Source organism: Paralichthys olivaceus, chromosome 3 (genome assembly GCF_024713975.1).
Source record: "Paralichthys olivaceus isolate ysfri-2021 chromosome 3, ASM2471397v2, whole genome shotgun sequence".
In the NCBI taxonomy this organism is placed as follows: Eukaryota; Metazoa; Chordata; class Actinopteri; order Pleuronectiformes; family Paralichthyidae; genus Paralichthys; species Paralichthys olivaceus.
The window spans coordinates 285,496-312,500 of record NC_091095.1 but is presented as its reverse complement, the minus strand read 5'-3'; the positions used below and the strand labels follow the sequence as shown (position 1 = coordinate 312,500).

General features: G+C 43.0%; 3 protein-coding genes across 8 annotated transcripts; 1 reads left to right on the top strand and 2 right to left on the bottom strand.

Annotated features, from left to right (window-relative positions):
- Window positions 1-8,475: 8,475 nt before the first annotated feature.
- On the bottom strand, window positions 8,476-10,064 carry LOC109644407 (growth arrest and DNA damage-inducible protein GADD45 beta). Of its 2 annotated transcripts, XM_069519431.1 has the most exons (5): window positions 10,029-10,039; window positions 9,798-9,993; window positions 9,552-9,653; window positions 9,214-9,436; window positions 8,476-9,081 (listed from the first exon to the last, which is right to left on the bottom strand). In XM_069519431.1, the coding sequence occupies exons 2-5, from the start codon at window positions 9,881-9,883 to the stop codon at window positions 8,968-8,970; spliced, it is 525 nt and encodes a 174-aa protein (XP_069375532.1). In that variant the 5' UTR covers window positions 9,884-9,993; window positions 10,029-10,039; the 3' UTR covers window positions 8,476-8,967. The 2 variants fall into 2 exon arrangements, with proteins under 2 accessions (XP_069375532.1, XP_019965333.1); XM_020109774.2 differs by having other exon boundaries at window positions 9,798-10,064.
- Window positions 10,065-13,855: 3,791 nt separating this feature from the next.
- LOC109644408 (cocaine- and amphetamine-regulated transcript protein-like) lies at window positions 13,856-17,016 on the top strand. 5 transcript variants are annotated; one of them, XM_069519750.1, is made up of 6 exons: window positions 14,332-14,612; window positions 14,711-14,847; window positions 14,960-15,071; window positions 16,023-16,224; window positions 16,559-16,642; window positions 16,858-17,016. In XM_069519750.1, the coding sequence occupies exons 4-6, from the start codon at window positions 16,093-16,095 to the stop codon at window positions 16,963-16,965; spliced, it is 324 nt and encodes a 107-aa protein (XP_069375851.1). In that variant the 5' UTR covers window positions 14,332-14,612; window positions 14,711-14,847; window positions 14,960-15,071; window positions 16,023-16,092; the 3' UTR covers window positions 16,966-17,016. The 5 variants fall into 5 exon arrangements, with proteins under 5 accessions (XP_069375881.1, XP_069375872.1, XP_019965335.1 ...); XM_069519780.1 differs by lacking the exons at window positions 14,332-14,612; window positions 14,711-14,847; window positions 14,960-15,071 and adding exons at window positions 13,856-14,011; window positions 14,199-14,237; XM_020109775.2 differs by having other exon boundaries at window positions 14,447-14,847.
- Window positions 17,017-17,867: 851 nt separating this feature from the next.
- Window positions 17,868-26,979, bottom strand: LOC109644405 (rootletin). Its single transcript, XM_020109773.2, has 5 exons — window positions 26,492-26,979; window positions 22,971-23,067; window positions 20,014-20,167; window positions 19,708-19,859; window positions 17,868-19,399 (listed from the first exon to the last, which is right to left on the bottom strand). Coding segments are annotated over exons 1-5 (732 nt in total). The 5' UTR covers window positions 26,819-26,979; the 3' UTR covers window positions 17,868-19,397.
- Window positions 26,980-27,005: the final 26 nt, after the last annotated feature.

The following is a 27,005-nucleotide window of genomic DNA, read 5'->3' as shown; positions in this document are numbered from 1 at the left end:
TCACCCTTTCACTGCTTCACCGCTCTGCTGTCAACACGAGGGTGAACTCAGATATCAGTTTCATGTCTTTAGGACAGAGAGAATAAAACCACACAGCCTTTACAAATATAACACCAACAATGTCAGATGATAAAGTCTCTTATTTTTCTCTTTGTTTCAAAGGAAACTGATCATTTGAAAATAAACTACAACGTGAAATTATTCATGAAGTTTATTCCTCAGAAACTATGCACATTAATTACAGCAGTAAATATTTTGTCTGCACAGGTGTGAAACTGTAATATTAAATTATGATCAATTAAAGCAAACAATATGAAAACACATTCATTAATCAAACTATAATATTACAACTTCATCTAATAAACTATAACCTTGTCAAATAAAACTACAAACTGTGACTTTGTAATGATAATATCATAATTACATATTTATTTTATTCTTACCTCCATGTTTCCCTGAAGTTGTCGTCTGAGGCTGAAACAGGACAGTGACTTATTTTCTAGTTGGTTTCATGATCTTCCCGTTTCATCGTCCTGGTATTTGGTGGATTTCTCCTCCTGGGAGAAGTTGTCGTGACATCCTGACGTTCAGCTGCCGACAGCTTCCTGTTTTTCTTCCCGGTGGTGAGCGGGTTCCAGACACGACACAGGAAGAGGTTCACCGTCCAAACGTCCACAAGTCCTGTGTGTGTCGAAGTCTTGTAGATTTAAAAGAGAAGATGTAAGAAAAATTCCTCTGAGACATTCAGCTCCATTATTCTATACACACACACACACACATATTTAATATCGCACAATTCCAATCATTTACACATTCATGTTGGAATCAAAAGATTTTAGGGAGGAACGCTGCAGAGCCCCGCTGGTGACAGAACATATTGTTTAAACTTCTTTTATCCCGTCTGTCATCGAACTGGTTTTATAGTGACCCACAGAAATGAACTGATGTTTTGTCCTACATCTGTTCTAATGTTGTACTGTGAATATAAGTCAATGTTTAATTACAGAGAATCAATAAAGAATGAACATCACAAAGAAGAATTCGGTCTTCATCGATGATTTCAACATTTCTTGTGGCTCTGATAAAAGAGTCTGCTCCAGGGATTAGATGCAGCCGATGTGAAGCATAAAGTGCTGAACTCAATAAAATGATTAATACAAATCTTGATCTGACAGGATGAAGACGAGGCGGAGTCTCGAGGTGAAGACGAGCTGCACGTGAAGAAGAACTTCTTCTTCCTCCGATACTACACGACCCCCCCATCCCCCCCCATCCCCACACTCCTCTCGTGTTTTTACAGGGGGTGGGAGGAGTCTATAAATAGACTGAAACAGACCCCTGACCCCCACCACAAGAGCCCCCACCCACATTGAAGACCCTCCTTCAACCACCAGACCAAAACCACAGTGGCCACGCCACAGACCCCGCCCAGGGCCGCCCTGCACCGAGGGGGAGGGGCTGCAGCCACAGCACATCCAGAGAGATTGCTCATGAGCTGAGACGGGGGAGGGGCTGTGCTGGTTTACCTGAAGAGGCGTGAAACTGTCTAGAACTCCCAGCATGCTTAGCGAACACCTGTCACTGTTCCACACACACACACACACACACAGGCACAAACACTCACATGCACGCAAACACACACACACAAACACACTCACACACACGCACGCACACACACGCACGCACGCACACACACACACGCACACACACACATGCACACACACACACACACACACACACGCACGCACACACACACACACACACACGCACACACGCACACTAGAATTTGTGAAAACTTAAACTTCTACTTAATCAAGAAGTGGGCGGAGTTCTGGTGACCAACAGGACCAATCATCACTTTGTTGTGAAGTTGTACGATCATCTGAAGAGTAACTGTAACTAAAAGTAGTGGAGTACAAGAATAAAGCAGCAAAGTGTGTGTGTGTGTGTGTGTGTGTGTGTGTGTGTGTGTGTCACATTCCTCAGCTCAGGTATGCAGCACAGCGTCGACACCGTCCTGCAGCAAAGTTCCATGAATGAAGGTTTGATGAATCCTGTGGCGTGTCAGTGACGTGTCCTTGGCGTGTCAGTGACGTGTCCTTGGCGTGTCTGTGGCGTGCGTTGAGCAGCAGCTCTGAGAGGAGACAGATCTGTGCACACAGAGGATTCTGGGAAAACTATGTCAAAGTGAAAACTTGGTCACAGTCTGTTGGAGCTCAGACGCCTGAATCACTGTCTGCACATGTAGAGTGGGAGTCAGACTGTGACTCTGTGTGGTCCCTCCGCTGACAGATCAAACTTCACCACACGTCTGGAGCCACAGCAGCTCACTCAGACGGGTGGAGTCAGAGTGGAACAACCGTCTGACACGCGGCTTCATGGGGACTGGTTGAAATCTGCAGCTCTGGTGGATTCAGGAATGTTTTTAGTCCTGAGCTCTGAACAAACACATCGATAAAGATTCTGCAGCTTCAAGAGCAACAGATTTCAGATGAACAGGGTTTCACAGATTCAGACTCTCAGTCTGAGTCTGAACTTCAGCTGTGAACGTTCCTCAGACCAGAAGAGGAGTTCTGGGTCTGGATCAAACTGAACCTGGTTCTGTTGGTTCACAGTGAAAACACTTTGTTGGACAGTTTGGACCAATCACAGGGAGTAGAGACACATTAAACCATAGAAGAAGAAGAAGAAGAAGAAGAAGAGGAAGAAGCTGCAGTCTTCACCTCCGATGATAAAATGTTTGAACCACGAGGACGTTCATGTGGAGCATTTGAACTAGTGTGGAGTACTGTAGTACTGTGGAGTACTGTAGTACTGTGGAGTACTGGAGTACTGTAGAGTACTGTAGTACTGTGGAGTACTGTAGTACTGTGTAGTACTGTAGTACAGTGGAGTACTGTAGTACTGTGGAGTACTGTAGTACTGTAGTACTGTAGTACTGTGGAGTACTGTGGAGTACTGTGGAGTACTGTAGTACTGTGGAGTACTGTAGTAGAGTGTAGTACTGTAGTACTGTAGTACTGTAGTACTGTGGAGTACTGTGGAGTACTGTGGAGTACTGTAGTACTGTGGAGTACTGTAGTAGAGTGTAGTACTGTAGTACTGTGGAGTACTGTAGTAGAGTGGAGTACTGTAGTACTGTGGAGTACTGTAGTAGAGTGTAGTACTGTGGAGTACTGTGGAGTACTGTGTAGTACTGTAGTACTGTGGAGTACTGTGCCTGAAGGTGTTGATGCTGCTAATGATACCTTATGGTGTTACCATGACAACCAGATCAAGCTTCATCTATTCCCTCCATTCAAACAGAAGACCCCCCCACTGACATCACACACGTAGGTGATGAGGACAGGACGGACGTGTGTCAGACACAATTCTTTAGTCCCTGAATCACAACGTGAAACTAAAACTAACAGATGAAACCTGAACCAACGTGAAGCTTCAGACTCTGAGAGGAAACGTCTCAGATTAATTCACTAAAAGCTTCAGAGTCTGTGAGAAGTTACAAATATTCCATGAGGATTAAATGTGTATTTAAACACAAGTCAAACCTGTTTGTTTGACACTGTGATGACATCACGACGCCTGGTAATGGGCATGATGGGAGACAGAGTCCTGAGCTGCAGGTTCACAGGTTCTCTTCATCAAGACGCTCATTTGCATCTCATTTGCATCTCATTTGCATCTCATTTGCACACAGACTCACATTCCACAGAGTAATTACTGCCGCTGCACTTCAGTGAATACCAGCTGCATGTGACTGGAACAAGGTGTGACGCTGCAGAGAGTTCTGAGGCAGCTGCGTTCCAGTTAATGAAAGTTCCTCACTGCAGGATTCACAGGAGTTATCAGCACGGCAGCACGTTACTGAAGCAAAGTGCAAACAAAAAGACAAAATGTACTCTAGTGTAAGTACCACATTAACCTTCTACTTGATTAAAAGTAAAAAATTACTTGCTTTTTAATATACTTAAAATATTAAAAGTACTTGCTGTGTGACACCTTTTCTCTGATACTACATGATAGTGTTCGTGGACTCTCAGTGTTTTTCTGCACACCACCTGAAAATGTACCTTGACAAGACAGAAGTACTTTTCCTGACTGTGGCTCCTCTCGTCTGAAACTTCATCCCCGTCCACACTGACGCTGCTCAAACATGAACAGAACCAAAGACAAAGATTTGACAAGACGAGAATCTGACAATGAAAAGAAACTATAGTGTAAAGTGTAAATGGTAAATACACAATAAACTGCATTAATCAGCACGTTAGAAAACTGAGAACACGTGAAGCAGCAGGACAGAAACAGATGCACTGACAGTGGTTATAGAGCTAAATATATATCACCACATATATCTGTGATCCTGCTTCACAGACCTCCGGTTGAGTCAGAGGACGAGTCACAGAGAGGAGGTTGTTACACAGCGAGTCAGAGAAAGTGTTTGAACACGTCTGTGTCTGTCGGGTTCTCCGTCCTAACGAGCTGCTTCTTCATCACTGTAACATCTCATCTTTTTTATACTGAAATGTGTAAATATCATTTTCAAATATTTGACTTGTTTTTAGCTGTTGTTTTACACCCCCCCCCCGCCCCCCCCCCCCCCCCAGCCTGACTCTGACAGTCTATCAGGACTGAGGAGTCGACTGAACGCACAGTGACTCATCGGGAGCTTTTAATGTGGCAGGTTTTACCACAGACAGTGATCCTGCCACGTGCTGCTCTGACTCCTGTAGACTCCATTATCTCCATGATGATCTGGTCCTCTGGTTCCTGATCTGAAGAATCTGAATCCACGTCCAACAGATCCACGAACAAACACAGAGAGTAAACGTTTGACCAAGTTTGATCCACACAAAGACCGAGTTCAGTTCAGCTTCATCAGAGACGTCGTCAGGGACGGATCAGTGAACATGTGGACGGGAAACACAGCAACTGGCCAGAGTTCAACAGATGAGTCTCAAACGACGAGCTGATACCAGGTCAAGTGTTTCCAGGTCTGGACTCAGACCTCCGCTGGTTTGTGGTCTGCAGTCCAAACAGCAGCAGGACGGAGGAGGGAGGGGACGTTTGGTTCCATATCAAAGTGTGGTTTGGGTGGGTGGGGGTGACACACTGGAGGTTCACCTCAACACACAGTCTGTAATTCTGCTGCTGATGAAGAGCTCTGATTGGTTAAAACAAGTTTTTCACTTCAACCAGTTTATTTCAAATCATTGTGAAGTAACGCAAAGTGTGACTGTGATCACCTCTGACCTCACTGACCTCTGACCTCACTGACCTCTTACATCACTGACCTCTGACCTCTTACATCACTGACCTCTGACCTCACTGAATAAATGTCAGGTGAACTTCATAAAAAGAAAGAAAAAAGAAAGAGAAGCATCAGCATCACGTGTGTTTGATTCATTTTCAACCTCCTAAACCAAACATTTAACCTGTTTCACATGTGAAGGACATTTTCCAGTAAAAGTCTCGTTTCTTTAAAAAAAAAAAAACTTTTAATCATTTTAAGAATTAGGATTAAGAATATTTCAAATTTTATTTCATTCCTTCCTTCATTTCATTTTTTCTTTTCTTCTCATATAAAGTCCACTTAGTAGTTTCTGCTGCGTCGACCTGATTCACAGAATCTAATGCAAACTATTTTATTCCGAAAGAAACATTCTGGCCTCAAATTACAGACAGAACAGAGTCAGTTCAGATTTGATGCTGTTTTTAATGTTTCTGCTGTTTGGTTTGAACGTGAAGTGGGGGTGGGGGTGGGGGTGGGGGGGGGGGGGGGGGGGGGGGGGGGGGGACTGGTTTGCTAAAAGGGGGGGGTCTGTTTTGCGGCTGGACGGACGGGGAGACGCCCAGCGCTGTAAATTTAGCCTGAGCCAGGATAAAAATAACTGTGGTGGTTCAGAGCAGATATTAATAGTTCAGGCGGTTGGAAAACAAAACGCTGCCTGTTCTCACTCTGCTTTTCTTCTGCTTGTTTTTCCGCTGCAGCTCAGAGTTCAAGAAAAGAGGCTGGAGCTTTATCTGAACTGCTCACACACAAACTGACTTTATGTTTTGAATCAAATCCATTTCTAAACAGAAGTTGTGTCTGTGATCAAATCATCTGCAGGAGACAATGAACCATCAGGTTCATCCGGACTCTGTTCACACTGTGAAGACAAACTGAGCTGAAATTGAAAAATCTTCTCTTCTACAGATTCATCTGACGTCCTAAGTTTATAAAAGCTGCTGGTCTCGTTTTAGTTTGAAAACTCAGAGGCTGCGTTTTACTCTGGATGAAACAAACGCTCACAGCCTCTTTTCAGTCAGGACCTTCTCTGATTGGTCTCCTGTCACATGACCTCCTTCATGAAGAAGCTTCAGCTATAGAACAACATGGAGAACCACAGTGTTCCTGACCCGGAGTCTTTGTAAACTTTGAAAACGTAGTCGTGTGGATCAAGCCTCAGAAACTTTAACGAAACTTTCTGTTTTCAGCCTCAGGTCACAGTGACACAGTGAAAGTGACCTCGACATAACGGCGTGAATCATGGAGACATCTCACGTTCAAGTGTGTGTGTGTGTGTGTGTGTGTGTGTGTGTGTGTGTGTGTGGGGAGGTTTTAAAAAGACAAAGGTGGACCGTGAAAAGAGAGAGAGGAAAGAGAGTTATTGAGCGAGCGAGCATGGAGCTACATAGAGGGAGAGTCATTGTTGTTATCGGTGAGATGAACAAACACTTACAGGAGGATTTCTTCAGTCCCCTCCTCTCCTCCCCTCCTCCTCTCCTCCCCTCCTCCTCTCCTCCTCTCATCCTCTCATCCTCCTCTCATCCTCCTCTCATCCTCTCTGATTAATCTCTCTCCTCTCACCCTTACATGGTCAGTGATGCTGCAGAGGGATTTCCCTACGTAACACGTAGCGATGTGTAGACGTGTCCGTCGTTATCAAACAACCGACTCAGGCTCCATCTGTTTCCATGGTAACGTGACGCAGAGCCTCCTCCTGCTCGTGGAACAGAAATATCTGCTGTAGTGACACTGAGCTGCTGCTCGTCCCTCTGAGTCCAAAAATAAAGAGCAGTCACACTGTGACGTCCCTGAATCAGATGTCAGATCAGTTTAATGTAACTGCATGGTGCACACTGTGTGTGTGTGTGTGTGTGTGTTCACAACAACAGTCTGTAAAACAACATGCACTTTCATGACCTTATTTATTATAAACTTTTATTGAACCTGTGACATTATTTCATTGTGTTTTACACAAGTGTCAAAAAGCTGTTTACAAACACAGGTTTTGCTCGTTGGGATGAATGATGAGTGGTCGTGGTCGTCGTGGTCGTCGTGGTCGTCGTGGTCATCGTGGTCGTGTTGATCACGTCACTGTAGTCGTCACCTCTGGTCCTCACCTCTGGTCCTCAGTCTGTCACAATGATCCATTCAAACAATCCACAATCAGAAAACATCCGACTGACAAACATCAACACACTGGGCTCAGTGTCGTCATGGCAATATGCACACAAGCCTTATCCTGGCAGCTGATTGGCTGAGCTGTCCGTCACCTGGAGGAGTTTGTCTTGAAGTTAGAGCAGCTCACCTGTAAGCTCCGTCATCTTTACGACAGGGTGTGACATCACAGGTAGAGTTTGTTACATAGAGTAACACACACTCACACACACACACACACACACACACACACACACTCACACACACACACACACACACACACTCTCACACACACACACACACACACACACACACACTCTCACACACACACACACACACACACACACACACACTCTCACACACACACTCACACACACACTCACACACTCTCACACACTCACACACACTCTCACACACACACACACACACACACACACACACTCTCACACACTCACACACACACACACACTCACACACACACACACACACACACACACTCTCACACACACACACACTCTCACTCACACACACACTCACACACACACTCTCTCTCACACTCACACACTCACTCACACACACACACACACACACCCTGGGTGAAACACTGGTCATCGATCCTTCATCATTAATCAACAGTTGAATTAATATTGTTTATTATTTATGATTCTTTGATTTTCTTTGATCTGCTCAAAAGTATGTGGACATCCTAACATTAAACTCAGAACAACCAGGAACCTGGAGATGAGGTTCTGAGCAGGTGAAGGTTCTTTAACCAGGATGTGATTAAAGCTCTTTACACATTAAACTCTTCAGATACTTTGATTCTCTGATGAAGACTGAGTTTGATTTGTTTCATGATCTGAAACTATCTGCAGAACGATGGAAACAAGAAGACGCTGAGGTACGGACACGTCTGCATACTTCTGGCCAGTGTGTGTATTTTATTTGATTTTAAAATATCAACAAATGGACGGACGGACACACACGGACACAGACACACACACAGACACACACACACGGACACACACACGATGAAACACTCGTAATCGATCTTTCTCCTTCAATCATTTATTGATCATTAATCAACAGTTGAATTTATATTCATTGGCTCTGCTCACTTCTAACACGCTGCTGTGACGTCATCACGTCACGAATAATGAAAACATATGAGGTCACGCTCTCTCACAGGTGAACTCCTGCAGCTCAGGTGAGCTCTGCCCCCCCTCAGTCATTGGTCGGTTCAGTCACGTGACAGCCAGGTGCTGCCACTCGGCCCTTGACAGCCCTTGTTTCAGTAGAAAATATTCTGCCTTCTCTGGACCCGAACACTTCTGCCCACTTCCGGGACCTCGAGTGCACCCGGGACCAACTCATCCACCAATCGGGAAGCAGGAAGTTCTTCTCCCCTCCCTCTCCTGTCCCCGGGGCTCGTCCTGTTCGGTCCGTGACGTCACTCTAACACCGGTATTCCTCTTGTGCACGAGGCCTGATGTTGGACTGGTTCCTGTGTCTCACCGCTGCCTAGCGGTCTGACTCGGCTCGACTCAGCGTTCCTGCAGCGCCAAGCACGGGACCCACTGGTTCCTGCAGCGACTCTCGTCACAGAAGCTGCTGACCTCCTGCAGGGCCGGACACTGCAGCGGCTGCACCGGGGGGTTCTGCACCGGACACCGGGAACAAAGCGGAGGGTCGGTTACACAGTGCACCGTCATCACAACATCAAAGAGACATCAAAGGAACAATACAAACTGAACTTTACCAGCAGGTAACTCAGTGTCACGTGGACTTACCGTGACCAGGATGCAGTGCAGGTCCCTGGGCTCGTTCCCGTTACTGTCCTCGGTGTCCTCCTCCAGCACGTGAGCGAGCCTCCTGACGCCGGACACGCGCATGATGTTGATGTCGTTGTCGCAGCAGAACGCCTGAAGCAGCGTGAAGTGGATCTGCAGCGCGATGTCGTCTTCATCCTCCTCATCGGTGGCGAGCACGCACAGAACCACGCTGTCCGGGTCCCTGTGGGGCACGAGCGTGGGGGGGGGGGGGGGGGGGTCAGTTCACGTCATCACACTGCTGTTTAAGGTCAAAGTGATGCATTCTGGTTTCTTTAAGACAAGTTATAGATACTTACACATTCATGAGTTTGGCGGACTCGTACACGCCCACAGTCAGACAGTTCTGTCGCTGCGCTGCGACCAGCAGCTGCTCCAGGGCCGCGCGCACCGTCTCCATCCTGCACACGCACACACACAAACAAGAGTTAGAAACGTGACGGACACTGATCGTGACACCTGAAACATGCACCGGAACTCAGGACCCGGTCCTCCCCTGCACCCGCGCCCTGACCGATCGTGCGTCACGAGCTGCAGTAACGAACCTTCTGTCGGTGCAGTTCGGTCCGATCACTTCCTCCAGAGTCATGACGTCAGATAAATAATCCACCAGGTCCAGAGTAAAGATCATTAAGATCCGGTAAAGTCCGCGTGACGGTTAATCCAGTTCGTCCAGATCCGGGTAGAGGCTGCAGAGTACAGTTCCGTGTTCGATGCCGTAGCGGAGTGAGAGAGTGAGAGAGTGAGAGCGGAGTGAGAGAGTGAGAGAGTGAGAGCGGAGTGAGAGTCCAGCAGCAGAAACCCGGAGCTTTATTCTGTTCGTCACCGACACTCCGCGCCCTCATTGGTCCGCTGCTGTCAACACGTCCCCCGGACTCTGCGCTCATTGGCTGAACGAGCTGCAGCCGGAGCAGAACCCACGTGGGGTGTTGCGAGAATCCCCCCCCCCCCCCCCGGAATCTTCAGGTGACTGTTCCCATGTAACTTCTCTCTGCTCGTGCACTGGCGCGTCCACGCACAATGGAGATATAATGACATAAGATCATAGTAATATTTTATTATATAATAATATTTTATTATATAATAATATTATTATTATATATATAATATTATTATTATATAATAATATATAATAATATAATGTAATAATAATATTGTGATCTCATTGTTGTGTTGTTGATCCACAGTTGTTGGAGCAGCAGGTCAGAAGGAGGTCGACGAGAGAATCAAGACATCACTGTAGTGGTTTGAATGAAAGGATGAAAGTGTAGTACAGTGTGTAGTACAGTGTGTAGTACACTGTGTAGTACAGTGTGTAGTACAGTGTGTAGTACACTGTGTAGTAAAATCTGTTTAGTTCTTTAAGAAAAAAACGTTTGTACATAAACACAAATGTGCAAAAAGTTATTTTCTGTTCAAACTAGTGCAAAGAGCATCAGGTTGGGTTGAGACTCACATTTCATAACGTTCTAATAAACCTAATGAAAACATTAATATCAGAAGAATCAGTTTCACACGTGTAATATTGTTTTCATTCAGTTTTCATTCTGTGTTTTTACTTTATAACTTCACTCAGTGTGTATTTCACTGTTCTCACTTTACTGCTGTTCTCCAGTAAATATCTTATCTTATCTTATCTTATCTTATCTTAACTTATCTTATCTTATCTTATCTTATCTTATCTTAACTTAACTTAACTTAACTTAACTTAACTTAACTTAACTTAACTTAACTTAACTCATGTCTCAGCCAATCACACGGTGACGTCACGTCTCCTCCTGCACCAGGCCTCTGACGCCCCCCAGCGGCGCTGTGGGGACCCTGCAGCAGTGAAAGCATCAGGACAGGACAGGACATGTCTCTGGACATGGACTCTGAGAAACCACGGGGGAGGGGAGGGGGGGGGGGTCCTGAGGTTTCAGGGGTTTTAACATATTTTCTCTTTAAATTAAATCTCTTGAAAAATATCTTTAAATTTACCAAATCCTATTTTCAAACTTTACATAACTTCCCATAAATCTCTGAATTGTACCTTTATAATAATTTAACTTGGAAACAGGTCAGTTAAATATTTAATGAGAGAATCTGTAATTAAAGAATATTTAAGATTTCGCTTTGTCAAAGTTAAAGACTTAAAGTCACTGATGTCACAGATTTGACCCTTATCTTAACATAAAAACTTCCTAAAATCTTAAATTTAGTTTAAGCGTCAGTTTGACTTTAGGATAAATGTGAAAAAGATCAAAAACGAAAAATATGTTGAAATAAATTGTAAAAATAATATGAACCAAACTATAAAAGTATATTTAAACAAACTTTAAAATAATATTAGCACAATATAAAAGTATATTTGACATTACATTGACGCTTTTATCTAAAGAAACTTACAATAATTCAACCAAAGAAACTATAAATTAATATTTAATCAAACTATGAAATATATTCAAACAAACCAATATAATATTAAACAATCTATAGAAATATATTCAAGTGTAAAACCATTGAAAAGTTCATGGTTAAATGTCAAATGATTCTGTATTTAAATCTCTCAGCTGCTGGTGGATTTCTTGTGATCTTGTGGCGCCTCCTGCTGGTTGGGGTCACTATCATTCACTTGAGTCGTTACTTTTTCAGTGTTTTGATTGTTTTCTCTTTTGATATTTGATGACGTACATTTGAATTTGTCGTCGGTTTGTTTAAATGACTTTCATTCATCTGTTTATGTTCTTCACGATTTATTGGTTTTTCCAACTGATCAATGAACGAACCGATGGATTCATTGATTGGATGATTGTTTCTTTGAGTGTTAAACCAGCTCTAATCTCATAATGTGTCAATAACATTAACATTTAAAAGCTTTTCAATTCTAAATACCACGTTTCTTCGTCTCGGCAGAATAAAGTTTCAAAGTTTTTGCAGCTTGGACTGAAATTGAAGAATAATTTGACTGTTTGTGTTGAATTTGATTATAAGTTGACAAAAACAGTAAAAACATTGAATCTGACACAATTTAAATTTAGATAAACAACTTTGAAGAAATAAAACTTGGTGATGAATTGACTCAGTCACTGATCACTCAATGAGGAGTTCTTCATCATGAACAGATGAAAGAGAAAGTTGAGCTTGACAGAAACCTGACGAACAAAGACAAGATCAGAGGATCAGCTCATCACAGCTGCTGCGGTGGACACGTGTGAAGTGCTGATTGGATCTGAATTGATTTGCAGTTTTGATCAGATCAACGTCTGTGTGAAAGTCCGGGTCACATGACGTCATTGGTTTCATCGATCGTTCATTTGTAAAAGTTCAGAACAAAAGAAAGATTCAGGATCAGCAGAGTTTTAATGAATACAAACAAAGAACTGTCATTTGATACAGAAACTCTGAAAAAGAAACTTCAAAAGTTTTCATTCAGGATAAAAATAAAAGTTTGAGATGTTTGAAATCAAATGTAAAGTTTAAACTAAAGCTGTAAATGTGTAAATATTAAGGTTCTGTGTTTTTGCAGGATCAATTTTTAACGTTTTTGTAACTTAAACTCAATAAATGTAAGATTAATGTGACTGTTAAGAGGAAAGAACCAGAAACGTTTCTTGGACATGTGTTCAATATTAGCTGCAAAATCCAGATTCATGTTAAAAATACAAAAATAAATGGATTTTTTTAGTAAGTAAACTGAGCCTTAGCTGGTTTTAAGTTCCTCTGCAAACGTTTAAGGTAATTTTCACCTGGTTCTTAATTAAAATAAAATTTTACATTCATTTGACGGAATAAAATTAAGGTTTTTGAATTAAATGTTGAAGTCAAAGTAAAAGCTGTGTGTGTTTAACATGTTTTTAAATGAAATTCAACTGGGTTTTAAAGGTACAATTTAAATATAAAGTATAAATGTATAAAGGGTCTTTCTGGGGTAAAGAAAACTACAATTTATACAATTTAGATGAAATGAACTAGTGAAAACATCATGAGGATTATTCTACATTACATTTCTGCCAATAGATCCTTTCACCTGAATCTGACTCACTGGAGCTTTAACTTTAAGTCTTTGAAACTTTTGAGATTTAATATTAAAGGTCAAGTTAAATAAGAAAAACTTTACAATAGACACATCAGAGTGTCTCCATCAGATTTATTTGAATCAAACATGTGAAGAACATACACACACATGTTCAATCAAACATAAATACACGTGATCAGCTGATGAACCAAAAATCAATACATTTATATTTTCACACTGAAACAACACATTTCTTATTTTTTCGTTTCTCGTATCCAAAAGTGACAAATGTTCACCTGATATAATGTAAATTATATCAACACATAATGTTTATTAAGTATATCCACTTTAACAGATTATCACATAAATAAAGTGTTTAAAATATACAGATATGGTTTGTTTAATTGTATAAACTGTGTAAATGATTTACTAGATAAAGTCAAGCTCACTCAAAAATGAGGAAAGTTGTATTTCAAAATAAAATGTTCACGGTTGAAGGACACAATATTTCAAAGTTTCATGTTAACATCTTTATTTTGAAAGGTTGGACCGGAAGCTGTTGTGGCGCGTAAATGTTGTAAAATGGCAGAAAAGAAACGACGGAGCCGCACCACAGGTTCGATTCTCTGTTAACCTGACAGACAACTAGTACCCGAGGGTCAGACCGGTTCACCTGGTAACCAACCCGTTGCTATGGTTACTGACCGAGGGGAGGGAGCTAACCGCTAACACTAGCGGCTAACTAAGTGTCTCCCCCTGCAGGTGAGCTCCGTCTCTGCGGCTGAGGAAGAACAACGTTCCCTCGTGGAGACTTTATATCTTTATACAAATATTTATCATCACAACTGATACTTGTACGTAAACATGATATTTGTATTTATGATTGATTGACACGACTGTGGTGTGATTGAATTTAATATCCTCTAATATCGAGTTCTTACTTCCACAGGCAACGTTGACTTCACGAACTCATTCCTGTCACTTCACAGTATTTGGGACCTTTTTAATATTTAATTCTGGGAGATTGCTGTGTACAAGTACCACATGTATTCTGTTGTGTGCCATGTACCAGAGGAAGATAAACTCCAAACATTATTATTGATTCATCATATTTAGAATCGTTCTACACGTCTGAGAAACAAGAATTTGATCTGTCCGTGCAGTTTGCAGTTTGATTGTATTTCATATATTCTCTCCTGGTTTCACACGTATGGAACTAAATAAATATCACATTGTGGTTTTATAAACTTTAACTCTGATCGATTTAAGATTTAAGATTTAATATGAAGCTGTTTCAGTGACGGACGATAAACAGCTGGAAACTCAGATTCATGGACAAAAGAGTATTCGTTATTAAAAACAGGTGAAAGACTGTTTGTGCTTCTCATCTTCATGCTGATGTGAATTAACTGATCTCAGATTCTGAAGAGGATATTTAAACATGCCACTTTCTGCCACTAGGGGTCTCTGTCGGCACGATAACAACTAGACTGAATAAGACAATCCACTTCCTCCAGAAGCTCAAATATCTCTGATAGAAGGGAGCAGCGATGACTCATGAGTTGAGGAGTTATTGTCGTGAGGAGACAAACCTGCTGGTTAGCAGACTTCCTGTCTGAGCCCCCCCCCCCCCCCCCCCCCCCCTCTAAGTTTGCAGATGATTCCATCCATTAAAAACACTGAATAAAACAGCTTCATGTTAAAAATCAGGACACAGGACGTCTCTGAGGACGTCTCTGAGGAGAGGACGACGTCTCTGAGGACGTCTCTGAGGAACAGATTCATTCATTTTTGTTTGTCACACTCGAGACGAACAGCTCAGGTGAGCGTGGGGGGGTGATTGACCTGAATAATAAATGATATGTTGACTCGGTCACAGGAAGACGTCTCAGTCTGAGCAGGATATGAAACGAACGTTTGACGTAAACGTGGCCCCTGAATGAACCTGCAGAGTCACTGCTCCGTCACATTCAGACCGGTTTTATACATTTCAACAGAAATCTGTCTCAACAGCTTCCTACAGATGTGGTGATTGATGATTGATTGATTATTGATTGATGATTGATTGATTATTGGAGGCAGATGTGATGATTGATTGATTATTGGAGGCAGATGTGATGATTGATTATTGATTGATGATTGATTGATGATTGGAGGCAGATGTGATGATTGATTATTGATTGATGATTGATTGATGATTGGAGGCAGATGTGATGATTGATGATTGATTGATTATTGGAGGCAGATGTGATGATTGATTGATTATTGGAGGCAGATGTGATGATTGATTGATTATTGGAGGCAGATGTGATGATTGATTATTGGAGGCAGATGTGGTGATTGATTGATTATTGGAGGCAGATGTGATGATTGATTATTGATTGATGATTGATTGATTATTGGAGGCAGATGTGATGATTGATTATTGATTGATGATTGATTGATGATTGGAGGCAGATGTGATGATTGATTATTGATTGATGATTGATTGATGATTGGAGGCAGATGTGATGATTGATGATTGATTGATTATGATGTGATGAGAGTCATTGATGCAGAATCACTGACTTCACGTCTTTAAGGTTTCAAATATTCGTGCTGTGATTTGGTGAAGCTGCAGAAACAAACTTTACAGCCAGATGTTCGTCACGTCCTGTTGAAGGAGCAGATGTTCTGCTGACCTCTGACCTGAGGTGTCGTCTCATCACACTGAACAAACACAGTGACGACAGAGCTGCTCTCATATAAACCCTCATGTCTGACTCTGCCTCAGTATCCAGAGGACGGTCTGACGTGTCCAACGTCCCTCAGCGTCCTCCACCCGGTCCGAGTCCACCAGCACTATGGTCAGTAGCAGGATGCTGCTGCTCAGCGCCTCCTGCTGGCTGCTGGTTTTTGTAGGGAGCTGTGAGGAGCTGAGAGAGGAGCGACCACATGAGGACGACGCCTCCAAGATGCAGGAGGAGAAAGAACTGGTGAGTTAGAACTTAATGTCTCACATTTATCCACTGTGCTGATCGTTATGGATTTTTTAAGGGACAGTACTGATATATGGAGTAAATCTGATTCAGATACATTTTGTATATGTGTGTATATATGTATACATGTATATTCTGTAAGAGCACCGATTATTGGCCAACTGATTTATTGGTTGGACTTAATTTCTCAGCACCAGAGTCATTAAAGAACATCTGTAGATATTTTTAGGAGCAGGCGAGAAGTCTGAATGAAGTCAGACTCAGAACTTTGTTCTGACTTAAATCTGTGGATCCCTTTGTTTTCAGAATCACATTTCAGTTTCATCCACAGATTGAAGCTCTGCAGGAGGTTCTGGAGAAGTTAAAGAGTAAACAGTTGCCGTTGACGGAGAAGAAACTCGGCTGGCTTCCTTCAGTGAGAACCTTTTGTTTCTAATACGACAACGTGAAGGAAATTAAAGGTTTAATTCACTCAAATTCAAACGTCGTCAGAAATGAAAACTATCATTAAAGAACAATTTCTTCAACAGGAACAAATTAAAATACAAATACATGGAAAGTTTCTACAGACATGATTTAGATGTCAATGTTAATACATATTGAGACTGACTGTGTGTGTGTGTGTGTCAGTGTGATGCAGGCGAGCAGTGTGCGCTGCGTAAAGGCTCGAGGATCGGGAAGCTGTGTGGATGTCCCAGAGGAACCGTCTGTAACTTCAATGTCTTCAAATGTCTGTAGAGTCGAAAGACAAACGTCCTTCAAAATAAAGGCAGGTTTTTAAAAACTCCACTCGTCTTTATGTGTAATAGTTGTTTTACTGTTGAAGTGTCCTGCTGCTGCAGCGACGGCACACACCCCTCGTCCTCATGTCCTGTTAGTGTCCTGTCAGCTGGTGGTGATATTAACCCTTTCAGTCCAAGGCCATCTAAAAGTCTCTTATACGTTTCTGATCTGGATGAACCACAGATCTGTTTGTAGCACATTTTGTAATATTGGAATAATTAACTGCAGTTAATTAAATCTGAGCAGTTTAAAGGGGAAACGAGAGACACAAAACTAATCTTTCATCGCTTAAGTTTTTATATTTTCATTTAAAATCTTAATTGAAGTGTAACTGAAATGAACAATTTTCTTCTGAATGTGAAATAAGAGGATCAAACAAATCTCAGGAACTCTGACCTTTGACCTTTTGTCAAAGCAACACTTTACAGACACTGAACTCCACAGAGCCTCTGGATTCTGTCGAGGAGCTGCATGTGTATAGAATCATTTCAGAATAATCGTATCGAGGAAACTGCAACAAATAACAGAAACAGAAACAGATCCACCAAACTGCTCAGATTCTTCATGTTTAAAGTTTCTGCTGAACATTGGAGATAAACTCTGGTTGTTAAGAACTGATCTCAGTTCAGCTTCACTCTTCACCTGGAGCTGATGGAGACTCTCAGTCACTTGTTCTCTCAGGAGATGAACCCACTCAGCAGAGTGAGAGAACAGACGCTCAGGGAGCGAAGGAGGAAACGTTCTCCACCTTCACACATCAGACTCACTTTGATCAAGCTGAGGTTTAAGGTAGAGAAGCTTAAATAAAGTTGATTTATATCAGATTCATGAAATGTAGCAAAGAAAACACACTTGACTTTAACAAACTCCTCAGATTTATTCATATCATTGACATCAATCCCCCAAACAAAGTAAATCCCAAACCAGCATCAGATAAAATAAAAAAGCTTCTAAAAGTCGAGTCATTCTTCAGCTGCAGTGACGAAGCTTCAAGCTGCAAGTTTTTCATTTGTTAAACATCATAAAAAGCACGGAAACAAAAGCAGATCAAAATTCCTTCACACTCATCGACCCTGTTCTCATCTGTATCAGCTGGTCATTGACGATCGATCGGTATCAGGAGAACTGAGGGACGTCAGCTTCCTGTCAGCTGTGAACCAGGTTTTAATGATCATTTAAAAATCAGGTTTTAGATTCACTTCATCTCAGATCGTCACGAGTTCCACACACGTCAAGTTTGATTCAGTTTACATCAGGAAAAAGAACGACGCTCTTTAGCCGACTCATGCGTCATTCAACTGTTTAACCTCATGTTGACTCTGATCAATCATTTTTGATTATTATCAAAAAGTCTATGCTGATCATGACACAGCTCTTCTTGACCTCTGACCCTTCACTCAGCCGCCAATCAAAATCTTCTGTTCCAAGTATCAACCCTCCAACAGCTTCGTAGAAAATTCTGAATGAAACCTGAAGTTAACCTGATAACCACAAATCCTGCTTCATACTTCAGGGCCCAGGAAACACTTGTCTAATGACCATTGATTGGTCATGTGGTGTAAACAGGAAGAAGATTGTCTCCGCTGCAGCTGGTTGCTTAGTTACAGAAATAGAGGAACAGTGATGGTGAAAAGTCTTTTCTCTGATCGACGACGAGGTGGAACTGTTACTGACAGGAAGTGTTAACAACGCTTTGTCTTCACCGCTGTTAGTCGAGTCATGTGACTGATGAGAACCAACCAGGAAGAGAAGATGGGCGTCTCAGTTTAAGTGGCACTGACAGAGACAATATCGATGATATGTAAAACACTTCACCTGTAATGGTTTAATAACAACAAGCGTTAATTGCCGAAATGTAATAAAAAATGTACGACCCATAGTTTCCCTCCACAGGACCAGTTCCCCGAGGACGGAGACAAATCCTTACTGAGTGTTGTGAATGAAACTGGAGATTGACCATGAGGATCTGAAGTTGTCTGAAAACTGATGCAGAACTGAACAGACTAAAGCAGAAGAAGCCAGCAGGAAGTGGAAACCAGCAGCAGGAAGTGGAAACCAGCAGCAGGAAGTGGAAACCAGCAGCAGGAAGTGGAAACCAGCAGCAGGAAGTGGAAATCAGCAGCAGGACGTTGAAACCAGCAGCAGGAAGTGCAAACAGTGATCTCTGTGAAGCGTTGAGGAAACGAATTCATTAACGGTCAGTGAACGTCTCAGCTTTTCCACTTAAAGCAAAGTTTGTGTCCAATCATACAACAGCGTGATGGGAGCGTTTCCATAGCAATCTGTTTGTTGTGTAGACAGGAAGTTTGTACAGCAGTCATTAGGTTTGTCCAGGCTCCGCCCCCTTTTCCTGGACCACAGTACTCTCAGACTCAGACACGCAGAGCTCCTGAAAACACACACACACACACACACACAGTTTAATACCACTCCGTTACAGTGAGTTTGGGTTTTAATGACGCGTCTGCGTCGATCATCTGTGCCTTTGTTTACTGAACTAACTGAGTTTCCCAGAATGCATTGTGAGTCTGACAGATGTAGCTGAAGTGACCCTGGTCTTTAAACGCCTCAGATTTAACACGATGCGTTTGGGTGCAGCAGTTTGTTTGTGCTCTCTGGGATTCCTGTGGTTTTCATTTCATCTTGATGTGATTCAGATTCATGTGTGAGTGATTATCAGACCGTTGTGACACTCACAGGTCATCAGATGCAGAGCAACGGAGACGAGCAGCGTCAGCACCGGAATACCAGCGAGGGGTGGGGCAGCAGACCTCTTGTCAGTGGAGGCCTGGTTCTCCTTCGGTGTCGTCTGCTGAGGAGGCTGAGAGTCGACAGCTTTACACTTGTGACTGTGGAGAGATGGGGGGGGGGGTGAGTCTCCGTCCAATCACAGAGCTGCACATTTAAACTGCTGAGTCTCTCACTTTGAGTCTCAACAGACTTAAACCTGACTCTCCCTCTGTTCCATGATCAAACAGCGTGTGGCGCTGTCGCTTCACTCACAGCTGTTTCTGCAGGTACTGCTGGTTGGACTCGCAGGCTTTGGTCTGGATCTGAGCCGCCACCATCTGACTCTGAGCGGCTTCCTTCAGACTGAAGCATGACTCGGTCTGATGAGAGGCCTGAGTCAGGTTCTGCTGCAGGGCGTCGATGTGATCTGAAAAACACACAGAGGCCTCAACATCTGGACCCAGCTGCAGGTTACAGGTACCGAACATCTGGACCCAGCTACAGGTTACAGGTACTGAACATCTGGACCCAGCTACAGGATAAAGGTACTGAACATCTGGACCCAGCTGCAGGATAAAGGTACCGAACATCTGGACCCAGCTACGGGATAAAGGTACTGAACATCTGGACCCAGCTACGGGATAAAGGTACTGAACATCTGGACCCAGCTACAGGTTACAGGTACTGAACATCTGGACCCAGCTACGGGATAAACGTACTGAACATCTGGACCCAGCTACGGGATAAAGGTACCGAACATCTGGACCCAGCTACGGGTTACAGGTACTGAACATCTGGACCCAGCTACAGGTTACAGGTACTGAACATCTGGACCCAGCTACGGGTTACAGGTACTGAACATCTGGACCCAGCTACAGGTTACAGGTACCGAACATCTGGACCCAGCTACAGGTTACAGGTACTGAACATCTGGACCCAGGTACTTTAATTTCAGATTGGATTTTCAGGCTCTGAACTGTTGAACTGAGAATCCTGATTTTAAAAAGGTCTTTTTCGCTGCAGGACGTTTCTTCCTCTGAGATTCGATTCATCACTAAATTAAAGACACCTGAGAAAACAGCTGCAGATGACGACCATGCAGCCGAGACGTAAGTGACCTTCAGATTCTTTTCACAGTGAAGAAGTGACCCTCCAGTCGAAGTGGCTAATGTCCACTGTTGACATCCTGACATAGCAACAGTAACAAAGGACGGGGGGGGGGGGGGTCACACCTTGTTCTGCAGAGACGCCCTGTCTGAGAACAGCTGCTTTAACTTATAAGGAAACTCAGTGTTATCAGTGAGATATGTGAGGAATGAACTCAGCTGCCAGCATCAACCTTTTCTCCTCCTCAGCTGCTTCATGAGCTGATTCTGGATCAGATTCAACAAAAGGCTAAACATTCTACATCAGAAGCAGAATCCAAGAACTGAGCTTCATCTTCTGAGAACGATTTAACTTCAAACCCACATCCTGTTGATCGTCTCTACAACCACGAGTCACTTCACTGCGTAAAACAACGAAGACCAACAGAACAGTCTCTCTGATGCTTCACGTCTCAAATCAAACTGATTTTACAATTTGACTCTGTTTTAATTAAAAGAGAGCGGTTGTCTTGAAAACTCTACGGTTTTCAAACTGTGCCTCCGTGTTAGCTTCTTACGGGTCTCCTCAGGTCTTAAACCTGTCGTTACATTTAATCTCTGCTGAATATTTCCTCTTGTTTGCAGACAGACGAGTTCACACTAAACTCTCATATCTGCTTCAAACAGGATCCAATCGTTTCCCTCCAGCTGTTCACAGCAGGAAGTCACCTTCAGTAAAGCGTCTGTCCGCTTCCCATCAGGCCACTGTTTGTGCTGCTGCTGACGATTTTATCAAAAGGGAAAATACCTTTAATTCATCGAACACTGTAAAAACTAAATACACACAACAGCTCATTTCCTTCCCTGAAAGAATCCAATGGAAAAAAAGGATGAAGTTTTCTCTCAGTGTTTAAAGAAACGCTCTGATCCTTAATGACAGTTTAGTTTGTGTGGAGTTCACAGGAACTCAGAGCAGCTAGCGTTAGCGTAGCTCTGAGACATCTTCATAGGGAAACCCTCTGGACTGAGTTACCATGGAGACACAGGTCAGAGGTCATGTGGTCAGAGGAAACACTACAAAATAACTGAAAACATTTTCAAATACATTTTAACTTTCATTTGTAAGAAAATTTACTTTATTTTCAACTTCTACATTTTTCTTCCGTCTTTCTTTTTATTTCTTTCTTCCTGTTTCTCCTCCAGTCTCTTGTCTTTCTTTCCAGCTTCTTTCTTCACCTCTATTGTTATTTCATCCCTCTCTTCCATTGTTAATTCTGTTCCCTTTCCCTCCATCATCCCCCCTTTCCTTTGTTTTTTAATGTTTCTCCATTTCCTCTTCTCTTTTGATAAATCTTCACCTCCCTTCTCTCTCATTCCTCCTTTTATTTTTCTGTTACTTATTTTTCTTCCTGTTTCTTATTTAATTTCTTTCTGTCGTATTTTCTTTGAAAACGTTTTATTATATTTTTGTGTCATTAGTTTTTCCTTTTTAGCTTTTTCAAAATTCATTTTCTTAAAAATGTCTTATTTTTTATTTTTCCATCATTACTTGAATTTTTCCATTTTCTTTTTTCCATTCATTATTTTCCTTTTCATCTTTCAGTTCAGTTTTTCTCTTCTTTCAAAAATTTCTACTTTTTCACTTTTTTGTCTTTTTCCTTTATTATTTTTTGTTATTTTCTTTATTATCGCTTTTTAATTTAACTGTCAATTCTTCTTTTTTATTTCTCTACTTCCTTGTATGTTTCTTCTGTCATCCCTTCTTTATCTTCCTGTTTTTTCATCTTTTTCCCTCATATTTTTTTCATTTGCTTTTTTTCTTTCTCTTCCTCTTCCCCCTCTTTTTACTGGTAAATCTTTCGCTCCTTTCTTCCTTCTTTCATTCATCACATGTGGAAACTGAGGTTTTTATTTAAACTTTTAATTTGTGGTTTTTGATTTTTGACATGAGACTCTTTTCTCTCTCAAACAGAACAACACTGCTGTTTGTACTTTTTTTAAATCCGTCCAATCGTGTGTGTTTATTTACTATGACTCACAGTCGTCATGGTAACGGGAGGAGGGGATGGGGGGTGCAGAAGTTAAGAATGCGGTTGTGGAGAAAGTCTCCTTTCATGGCAGCGATGGAGGTTTTCCACTCGTTACCTTCCTTCAGGCCGAGCTGAGTCGTGAGGTTGGTCTCGGTCTGAAGCAGTCGCTCCACCTCCTCCAGCAGGAAGCTGATGTTGGCGTTCAGGACGACCTGCAGCACGAATCAAACGCACACAAGCACAGAGTCATTAATCATCATCTGTTCTCAGTCTGATAGAAAAATCTATCAATGAGAATCAATATCAATTATCTTCCGTTGTCTCATTGCATCATTGTGACGTCACATGACATCATGAGGCCAGCCTCGTGTGACACGCCCCCTTACAAGAGCAGAGGCCGATCTGACCAATCAGAGCAGACTGGGCCTTAAAGAGAAGGAGCTACAACCAAGCGTTCACCTGCTCAGGTGAGTTCCCTCTTCATCCTGTGCCCTGCTCGGACTGACCCTCAGCTGAGCTGTGACGCCTGGCGTCAGCTGTCAGGGTCGAGCTGGTGATTGAAAACAGGACGACTCCAGATCGACTTCTAGAAACATTCCTGTGGTGAGATCATCAGTTCTTAAAGGGACAGGCCCAACAAATATCTGACATACAGTACACAGTGTACATCTAGTGTAATAATGATACTGACGTACAGTTCACTGTGTACTTCTACTGTGGTAATAATAATACTGACCTACAGTTTATCACTTCATGATGTGAAGTGCTGAAAGATCCTGAGGACACTCTGGTGATGTGTCTCTGACCATGAGAAGTTGATGACGAACTAAAAAGCAGACTGATGAAATCCTTTTACACTTTTCTACCTTAACCCTCAGTTTGATTAAAGTGAGTCTGATGAGTGAAGGTGGAGAACGTTTCCTCCTTCGCTCCCTGAGTCTGTTCTCTCTCTCTGCTGAGCGGGTTCATCTCCTGAGAGAACAAGTGACTGAGAGTCTCCATCAGCTCCAGTGGAAGAGTGAAGCTGAACTGAGATCAGTTCTTAACAACCAGAGTTTATCTCCAATGTTCAGCAGAAACTTTAAACATGAAGAACTCGGAACAGTTTGGTGGATTTGTTTATTTTTTGCAGTTTCCTGAAGATCGATAAGATTATTCTGAACATCTTCAATAAAACGATCAACAGCTTCTTCAGATGTTTCTAAAAGTTCTGGAACAGACAAAGTTTGTTGATGCTCCGTCTCATTCGTCGACTCGTCCATAAAATTCATCTGCAAAATCTGCAGAGAAACACGTTGAATCTAAACGTCCTCTAGGGGCAGTGTGAGCACAGGAGCATGCAACTTTTAACATGTCTGTTGTTAACATGTTCAAACTGAAACATGTTCAAACTGAGGGACACGATGAGAGGTGGATGAACAGAGGAGGGAATTCTGTCCTCAGTGTCTCTGTCCAATAACATCACAGCTGGACCTCAGTGACGAGTCCACATACTTTCAGTCAGGTAGTGTTTACATTTTGAATTCTCTCCAGAAGCAAAATTTATTTAGGACAAAATAAATGAGATGAGTTTGAATCTGAGGAGCTTTCTCAAGTTAAAGTGAAAATGTTAAAGTAACGTGTGTCACACATCAGCTGTAAATATCACGCGTGCTTCAGAAGTTTCACAGCCGAGGTGTGTCGTCACCACGGAGACCACTCCGTTGTAGCTTCTACAACACGTTTTAAAAGCTGAGGGATCTTCCCAGCATGCAGCAGGGTAACGTGAGGTCAGGTGACCTCCAGGTGGAGACTCCCACAATACACTGGGCTGCTCTTTGCATCTGTCCCTGTAGGTGAGACCCATCCGTTGTCTTCCTGCGACACAAAGTGATGCAGCTCCTCTGGACGCTCAGTAAAGCTCCAGTTCAGACATGAACTCAGCCGAACGTCCGACTCGTTCACAACAACAGGAACATGTGGGTAACGAGGGGTGGAGCCTGTAGAGCAGCAGGAGGCGGGACATGACGTCTAAACTGTGTAAAGATCAGTGTTGTTGTTTACAGCTCGTCCACACGGCGTCGGCCCTCATCACCAAAACATCTGGAACCTCCTCGTCTGTCCAAGTGGACGTCTTCGTCTTCTACGTGTACGGCTCCTCTTTTTGCTCCATCAGCAGCGCCAGGAGAAATCATGCCACATCACAACATCCATAAAGTTTTAGAATCCTTGCAGACATACAGACTGCAGACCTGTGACTCTGTCTCTGATATTAGGACAAAGTTCCTGTCAAGAATGAGATCAGGCGCCTGAGACGTCTGCAGGTTGATAAAACGGCTGTCCATCGCTGCAGCTCCTCTTTTCAGCCTCTGTCTCAAACTCTTGGTTTTAACTCCTGTCTCTTTAAGACCCTCCTCTTGATTGGCCGATTGATTCACTCTATTGTGATTGGTCGACACCTTCCGTTGCACAATGTCGGCCTCTCTCCTCACCTGGATTTGTTTGGGGAACTTTAATAGATTGTTCATGTTTCCTTTAACTACCTGATTCTTTTTAAGACTTTTCAGTGTCACACCAGATGACCTGCTCTCACACAGGGAATTCTGGGTATTTAACGTTCGTCTGTGTAATCTGCAAAAAGAATCGTCTCCAACATTCACACACTTTCTGCTTCTATAAATAAAAGTAACGTTCGTCCACAATCCACAGGCATGATGTGAGAGTTTCCCTCCTGAGGAGGAGGAGGAAACGCCAGAGAGGTAGGAAAAAATAAGGAGTGAGGGAGGGAAGGAAAGAGGGGTGGGGCCCGAGGAGGAGGGAGAGCAAACACTCACTTTTTCCAACCAACAACTCTGAGGATATGAAGCTGGAAACTAAACTGCTGCAGAGAGAAGAACGAGGGAGGAGTTCAAACGAGTTCACGAGAATAGAAAGTGAACTGATCCAGATCCTGACGAGCAAACTCTCTGTTTCTGTTATGTTTCTGTCACATGAGGCCGAGGAGGGCGGGGCTACTCTATTTTCAGTTTAATGTTACACTGTAAAAAACAGAGTAGGTAAAACTTCACACATCCTTCACTCCAGTTGAAGTACAGATACTTGTGTTGAAGTAAAAGTACTGATTCCGCCTCTTTACTGGAGTAAAAGTAAAACCTTTCCCTGTGAAGTAATTTCTATCGACTGTTTCTGAGACATGAATATTGTAGATTTACTGAAACCACAGAAATGTCTCTTTCTTCCATCTGGTTTGTCGTCACAGACGGAAGCTCCTCCTCTCGTCTCTTTGATCTGCTCTGAATGAGTCACATCACAGGATCGTCTTCATGTTGTGAAACTCGAACTCGCAAAACAAAAATCAAACTGATGTTTCTCCTCAAATAAATCAAAAACTTTCAATCATTGTGTTAAAGTGCAGAACAAATTAAAAGTCAGAGAAGACACCTGACAAATGAATCTCGAAGGGAAATGAGACCAGCAGCCGTAACCATGGCAACAGTGATGAGTTTTAGAGAACACGTCCTCAGTGACCTTTGACCCCGACACAGTAAAACAAACATGATTCACATCTGATTTATTTTTCTCACTTTAGTATAAAAGTGAATCCGACTCAAACATGCTAAAACGTGTGAGTTTTTTTACAGTGTGTGTTTGACTCACGTTCTCCTGCCGACACTCCTCCAGCGAGGTGTTGGTGGCGTTCAGGCGTCCCAGCAGCAGCACGTTGTTGGCCGTTAGGCGAACCTGCTCCTCCCTCTCCTTCTCCACCTTCTCCTCCAGCGCCACCCGGTCCTTCCCCCACACCACCTTAGCGCCCTCCAGCTTCTCCCTGATGTCCTGTAGCTCGGCCCGACACTGCGCCGAGCTCTTCAGGTCCGGAGACGTTGCCCAAACCACGATTACAATGAGAGAGACGATGGACCACAATGCCAGCAGGGCGATGGCCACATTCTTGGCCTTCTGGGACGACTTGGAGGGGGCCGCCATGAGGGGAGAGCTGAGAGGGAGGAGGACGATGAAGAGATGAAGAGGATGAAGACAAGACGCTGCTCTCAGACTCTCAGGATGAAGTGAGCTGGACTTTCCTTTCAGTTGAGCTCAGGAGGGAGAGGCTCCTTCAGCCACACCCCCTGCTCCACCTCCCTGAAATCTCAACCGTCTCCTCCCCCTCCTC

Excerpts from the sequence above, each read along its gene's own strand:
- LOC109644407 (XM_020109774.2), bottom strand. The coding sequence starts at position 9,883 with ATGATCTTTACTCTGGACCTGGTGGATTATTTATCTGACGTCATGACT. Across the intron at positions 9,654-9,797 it reads CCGAACTGCACCGACAGAAG|GATGGAGACGGTGCGCGCGG; the intron begins GTTCGTTACTGC and ends GTGCGTGTGCAG. Across the intron at positions 9,437-9,551 it reads TCCGCCAAACTCATGAATGT|GGACCCGGACAGCGTGGTTC; the intron begins GTAAGTATCTAT and ends CGTGCCCCACAG.
- LOC109644408 (XM_069519780.1), top strand. The coding sequence starts at position 16,093 with ATGGTCAGTAGCAGGATGCTGCTGCTCAGCGCCTCCTGCTGGCTGCTG. Across the intron at positions 16,225-16,558 it reads TGCAGGAGGAGAAAGAACTG|ATTGAAGCTCTGCAGGAGGT; the intron begins GTGAGTTAGAAC and ends TTTCATCCACAG. Across the intron at positions 16,643-16,857 it reads AACTCGGCTGGCTTCCTTCA|TGTGATGCAGGCGAGCAGTG; the intron begins GTGAGAACCTTT and ends TGTGTGTGTCAG.
- LOC109644405 (XM_020109773.2), bottom strand. The coding sequence starts at position 26,818 with ATGGCGGCCCCCTCCAAGTCGTCCCAGAAGGCCAAGAATGTGGCCATC. Across the intron at positions 23,068-26,491 it reads AGGAGTGTCGGCAGGAGAAC|GTCGTCCTGAACGCCAACAT; the intron begins GTGAGTCAAACA and ends TTCGTGCTGCAG. Across the intron at positions 19,860-20,013 it reads CAGTACCTGCAGAAACAGCT|TCACAAGTGTAAAGCTGTCG; the intron begins GTGAGTGAAGCG and ends ATCTCTCCACAG.